The sequence below is a fragment of the Mytilus edulis genome, chromosome 11, assembly GCF_963676685.1.
Source record: "Mytilus edulis chromosome 11, xbMytEdul2.2, whole genome shotgun sequence".
Taxonomy (NCBI): domain Eukaryota; kingdom Metazoa; phylum Mollusca; class Bivalvia; order Mytilida; family Mytilidae; genus Mytilus; species Mytilus edulis.
Window position 1 is genome coordinate 728966 of NC_092354.1, and position 6859 is coordinate 735824.

Genomic DNA, 6859 nt, shown 5'->3' on the forward strand with positions numbered 1-6859 from the left:
TCCTACTTGCGAGGTTAATCAAGTAATCGAAGATCAGCGGAACATAAAGACTGAAGTATTCGGGTTAAACTAAAATGCGACAAAGAATTCTCATGAATGACTTGGACAAACGTTTTCTCATATTGTCCTTCAATTCTTTAAACGTACACATTTAACGAAAATAAAAGAGGTATATTCCTAATGGTAAATAAAATAATCATATCAATCTAACAGCTTATAAACATCACCAGTTTATTCAGTCAACATCAATGACTTCTTTTGGGTTTCAATGTTCAAACCCTTTCAGTTTTACTTTGTAAGCTTGGACCGTCTTGCCAACTGACGCTATATTCTCATCGTCATATCGTTCCTTTGTGTTTAATGGTATTACCAATCATCATTATATTATAATCGTTCACTGAGTCGTTAGGACATCATGGGTGACATAAACGTCGATGTCATCATACGATTCATGCCCAAACCACCGAATCCACTACTAACTCCCATGCCATTTCCCATTCCCCCTCCGCCCATCATACCGCCTAAACCACCCATCCCGCCCAATCCACCCATGGCACCCATTCCACCTAACGCACCCATTCCACCCATAGCGCCTAATCCACCCATACCGCTCATTCCACCTAATCCACTCATACCGCTCATTCCACCTAAAGCACCCATTCCACCCATACCGCTCATTCCACCCAGTCCACCCATTCCGCTCATTCCACCCATAGAGCCCATTCCACCCATAGCGCCCATTCCACCCATAACATTCATCCCACTCATCATATTCATCATTCCGAACCCCATTCCGGCCTCAGCCATGTCCGACATTGCGTCAAGTTGTGTGTCAAGCATGTCAGCCATTGTATTACTGGCTTTTTTTGCTGTTACCGCTGACGCTAACATATTTCCAGAAACGGCACCAGCTGATTGTTGTGTTTGTACAGCAGCAGCAGCCTGAACCATATTAGCAAGAGGATTAACTTGTTGGATTGAGGGGGCACCTGTTAATGCGCCCATTGTCATAGCTGGTGTTTGTTGTGCTACATTGATTGGTACAGCCGCTGGTACTGGTTTTACTGTTTGTTGTGTAACAACAGGACTTCCTGCTGCATGTCCAGCTCTTAAAGCTTCTAACATTGCTAAAAGTTCAGGAGTTATGGCAGCTGGTTTTGTAGAAACGTTTGAATTCACTTGGGGTGCTGGATTAGGTTTCTGAAACTTTGCCATGTTAACAGGTAAACCTGGCACATTTACTTTTGTTTTCCTTTTAACAGTAATATTAATTGTATGTTTGTTTGTCGCTGGCTTCACTTGCTGTACTGGCTGCACTGGCTGTGCTGCTTGTGCTGGTTGTGCTGGTTTCATGGGTTGTTGTGGCACGTAAGAATTGACATCAAAAGGCATTGCTGCTGAAGGACCTGGTGTTTGAAAGCCGATAGCGTCTAACTGACCTTTGAAACCACTTAAATCTGGAACTAAAGATGAAGATGATCCCGCACCAGCATTGTTCATTCTGCTTCGTAATGTTTGCATCATTGCATCCATAGGAAGAGCTTTTAAAGCGTGACCATGGGGATCAAAACTAGTCATGCCAGCAGAACCCGAGGAATGACCATGGGGATCAAAACTAGTCATCCCAGCAGATCCCATCGGGTCATGGTTTAGTTGTGTAGGTGCTGGATCATGAACAGACGATTGTTGTAAAGCTAACATTTGTTGTAATTTTACTTGTTGCCGCTTACGTTCCTCTAATTCTTGTTGAAGCTTCTGTATTTTCATTTCTTGGTGCATGCGTTGTAGTTGTAATTTCTGATGCATATTTTGTGGTTGTGGTGGTTTGTTCTGGGATTCCATCATCATTCTCTGTAATAATCCTGCAACAAATTAGATTATCTTAGTATTTCAATTTACTATGTAAATAAAGTCAACACTTGTATACCGCTGTTCGAAAGTCATAAATCGATTGAGTGAAAACAAATCTGGGTTAATAATTGAAACAGATGAAACCACAACAGCTATAATGTACAGATGTTCACCTGATAAATAAAGGCAAATGTAGTATACCGTTGTACAAAAGTCATTATATCGATTAAGAGAAAAAAATCCGGGTTACAAACTAAAACGGAAGGAAACACACAAACTATAAGTGGAAAACAACGAAACAACAGAAACACTAAAGTGCAACCAAACCAAACCAAACGACACACAGAAACGAACTATAAGATAACAACTGAATTTTTCCGGAATTGGTACAGGACATTTCCAGAAAAATGCTGGGTTGAACCTGGTTTTGTGGCTAGCCAAACTAGCGCTTTTGTTAAATATAACACGATCAATCATATTTACTTTATTTGTCACATGTTTGATATATCGATAATTTGCTTATACTGAATATGTTCCTATCATACATTTTACGCGGGTAAGTCATATACAGTATACGTTGATGTATTACATTGTATATATTGGTACGTCTTCTTTTTTTATATTTAGGTTAATATACCCTTTTGTTTACAATAATTGACTCTTTAAATAGTGGAGAAATGCCACTATATAAGAACAAACGTTAAAATTTCAGCAGGAAATGAATCGACTCATCTGATTGGCATTATGCAAACAAGAAAACCTAAAAAAAAACCAACCTAGGTACCAACCTGCAGGTACAGTTACTAGAGAATGTCATGTTCATTATGGAGCAGGACCTGTTTACCCATCGGAAACATCAATAAATTGATATAAGAACCAATCTACAAGTACTGGAAGTTATTGGAAATTGTCACTTTAACTTGTTGAGCAGGATCTGCTTTCCTTTCCGGAGCACCAATAAAAATACCTTAATACCATGGACACATGAACTCATACCAGACTGTTTTATTGCGTACAGTCTTGATTGTATATTTTGTATTCTGTGTACTGTTATTTTTTGCTTGTCTGCTTGTCTTTTTTTAGCCATGGCGTTGTCAGTTTATTTTCGATTTGTGAGTTTGAATGATACATCGGTATCTTTCATCTCACTTTTTACAGGGAGATAACTCTGTAAAATCAACTAAACGTTTTAATTACGTTGTGTTGTTAAGGAAACATTAAGCTTCTCAATGATCAAATTTAGTGTTTGTCAAATTGCTATATAACCAGTGCAATTTTTCTTATAAAACGGTTGGTTTAAATTTTTTGAAATTTTTATAATTTTGTCAAAGGTTCAAATTAAATACTTTGTCAAAATTTTATGAAAATTAAACGAGCCAAATTAATTTTAGTGAAGGTGTTGTGTACCACCTTAAACTAATAAATAAACCATGCTCTCTTATACTTAATAAGAATCGGTGTACATCTAACAAACATATCTAGTATAAGACGTTGTTACATACTCTTATTTATGTGAACAGACTTACTGTTTCTTAATTGGCCCAAAGCACCATCGGCTGAAATATATAGATATTCATATATAATCTTAAGTGTAAGTAATTATTATATACCACTGTTGAAATACAGACTTATATGCATAAAATGTGCGGACACGTTGACCGTACAAAAACGATTTGTAAAAAAATAACCATTACAAGTCAAAGTACTGTCTTCAACATGGAGCCTTTGCTCATAAGGGAGCTACCATTTGATTTTTAGGGGGGGGGGGGGGCTAGGATGAAATTTGAAAAAAATAGGCAGGACAGGAGTTTTGAGTAAAAAAAAAGGCAGGATGAGACACTTACAAAATAAAAGTCAGGATAAACTAAAAAACAAAGGCAGGACCGAACAAAGTGAAAAATAAAAAGGCAGGACAGAGATTACAGCTAAAAAAAAAATGCAGGACAAAATTTTTCATCCTAGCCCCCCCCCCCCCCCCATAAAAATCAAATGGTAGCTCCCTAATGATCAACAAGCTATAAAACACATTATCAAAAGAGGCATATACGAGGGGCGTAAAGGGGGTATCTGCACGGAAGAACGCGAAATAAAATTGCCATTTCACGATGATCGAACAATTAAAAATTTCTTGCACGTTGATCTTTTTCCCGATTTCACGAAACACGGTGAATAACGAACCTTTTTCACGGCTGCACATGAAATAAAAAGGGCAAAACACGTTGCACGAAAATAACCCTTTACCACCCTCATATACATGAATACCTTTTGAATATTAGAGACTCCATCGCGAGTTGAGTAACATTTATGAAATATCAGTGTCACAGACCGTCACGGATATGTTCCAAATGTCGTTACCACACTTCCGTCATCTTTCCTTTGATTGAGACATCACCGATTTAGACTCCACATCAAATGTGTACAAACCGTGAATAACAGTACGGGTGCAACCATGCAGTGGTGCACGATCCACTCCCCCTTCTAGGGTTCAATGAACCCAGTTTTTGATGGGGTTCTGTTGCTCAGTTATAAGTTTTCTAAGAAGTGTTTTGCCGAATTGTTTTTTTTTCTCACTGTCTTTCGTACGTTATCATGGCGTTTTAAGATCTAGTTTGAATGTTTTCGTCGTATCTTCTATCTCTCCATTGTGACCTGAATTTACTCTTAGCGTTCTCGATTTAATAAAGAAACAACTCACCCATTGCTACTTGTTTGAAATTCTTCATCCTGGCATTTTCTGAAACATACATAATACAGGATTCATTAAAACTACATTCATATTGTTATCGTTATATATTCTACTGCTTGTATGTTAAAGAAATTAATTACAAATACTGGATTTAGAGAGATATTTTATTCCATAACTGTAAATATGTTTGCAAATGTTAACTGTTAGTATTAGATGGTAAAACAAAATCTTGAAAGCATCAACCCTCCTAAAATAATCATAGAAATGCAAGCTCTGGAATATTGTATCGACGGGGAGAGACATACTTCATGTAAAAGTGCTGTTGGAATCTTACTACATTTGTAATAGAAATGGAAAATTCACAATTTTGAAGAAAAATCCTTCCTTTTGTGGTAAAGTTGTGCCCCCCCCCCCAAAAAAAAAAAGTAAAATCACAAAAGTACTGAACTCTGAGGATATTCACAACCGAAAGTTCCTAATCAAATGGCAAAATCAAAAGCTCAAACACATTAAACGAATGATAAAATACATGTATGTACAATTGATCATAACCGCTGCGTTACACAACGTACACGTACATGTTTGTCTGATATCTAAAATTATAGCGCGTATTCGTACACACACCTCACACAAGAACAACTAAAATCGTAACACACACACACACAACTAAAACATTGTACACACAAATAACTTACACTCTAGGGAGCAATCATTTAACTTCAAAAGGGTGGGTTATGGTGTTTTGTCTGAGTCAGAAAATTTATCAATTTATAATTATTTTTTTTCAAAATCTGACACTATAATCAATGGGGAAAATCTGAAATCTTGATTCCGAATATTATTCGGAAAACATAATAGCTCCCTTTGTAGTTAAAAGGTCGTTCCCTTATATAACGGAACGACTGAAAACTACAAACATCCAACTAAAATATTACACATAAAAGACCAAAACTTTAAACAAACAAACATCTAAAAAATAACACACACACAGACAGTCAACTCAAAATTATACACACAAACGAACAAAGCAGTACACACACAAGCAAATAAAACATTACATACACAAACAACTCTTATTCATCACACCGTTATTAAAAAGAACGACTAAAGAAAGAAAGAAACAATTAAACATTACACACACACTTACAGACAACTCAACATTATACACACAAACAACTTCTACATCACACACAAAAACAAAGAAAATATTACACACTCGAACAACTAATCATATATATAAAACATAACACACAAAAACAACTTATACATCACACACACGAACAACTTATACATCACACACACGAACAACTTATACATAACACACAAACACAAGGAAAACAAATCACACACGAACAATTGAAGCAGTACAAACGCAAGAAACAAAAACATTAGAAAAAAAACGTATACAAGTTACACACTAAAAAAACGAAAAAAGTACCATGGTACACACAAAAACAACGAAAACAACGAAAACATAACACACTCGAACAACTTAAACATTATGCACACGCAACTGAAAGATTGGCACACAAACAATACACAAAGTGAAGTGTTTACCTGGAGTTGCCGGAACGCTCTGTGCTGCTGAAAGAAGTAGAAAAGGATAAATAAGCAAGGAAATTGTAAACAAAAACATAGACAGGGGTGTTCCTTTTAAAGGCAGGATATTCACACAAGACAAGAAATGGCAACATCTTTTTATTATGTGTATCGTATCTTGCGCATCTGAAATTTTTAAATTTTTTTTTTTTATGAGAAACAGAGAAACATGCACGATTAGATTTGCAATAAACGTTATATACTTGTATGATTATTAATTTGTAACACTTGTTATTTAAGACTATAGATTTGTAAAACAATATATTTGTACGACTATGTAAAACGCTACATTTGTAATACTATACATTAGTTCTAGCATGTGTTTAATACATTTGTACTCTGATTTACAGCCGATTGCATTAACTGTGAAGTAAAGGTAATTGCTTGCTTCCTACAGACCGATAGATCTACTCTTAAAGGTGGTTAGTTTACCTAACATAATAATGACTCCACGGTTCAGCTAGCAATCAAGCTTATCAAACATATTACTTTTACCTTCACCTACACACTCAATGCAATCGGCTGTTATATTTTACAAATTCTCTCTCTCTCTCTCTCTTCGTTTTAAAAGATTTTATACTCTCGGTTTTGTAATCTATAAAGTTTAAAAAAGCTTATTACCTGTTTTGTTTGATGCTTTGGCCTTGCCTGCAGTATAGACAATAACAGTTTCAATACTATGATTAATCAAAAAAATCAAAATACTCATGTAATAAAATGTTT

General features: G+C 35.9%; 1 protein-coding gene across 1 annotated transcript; it reads right to left on the reverse strand.

Moving 5' to 3' along the window:
- Positions 1-405: 405 nt before the first annotated feature.
- LOC139495363 (uncharacterized) lies at positions 406-6118 on the reverse strand. Its single transcript, XM_071283669.1, has 4 exons — positions 6095-6118; positions 4547-4585; positions 3378-3407; positions 406-1862 (listed from the first exon to the last, which is right to left on the reverse strand). The coding sequence occupies exons 2-4, from the start codon at positions 4572-4574 to the stop codon at positions 406-408; spliced, it is 1515 nt and encodes a 504-aa protein (XP_071139770.1). The 5' UTR covers positions 4575-4585; positions 6095-6118.
- Between the last annotated feature and the right edge of the window lie 741 nt (positions 6119-6859).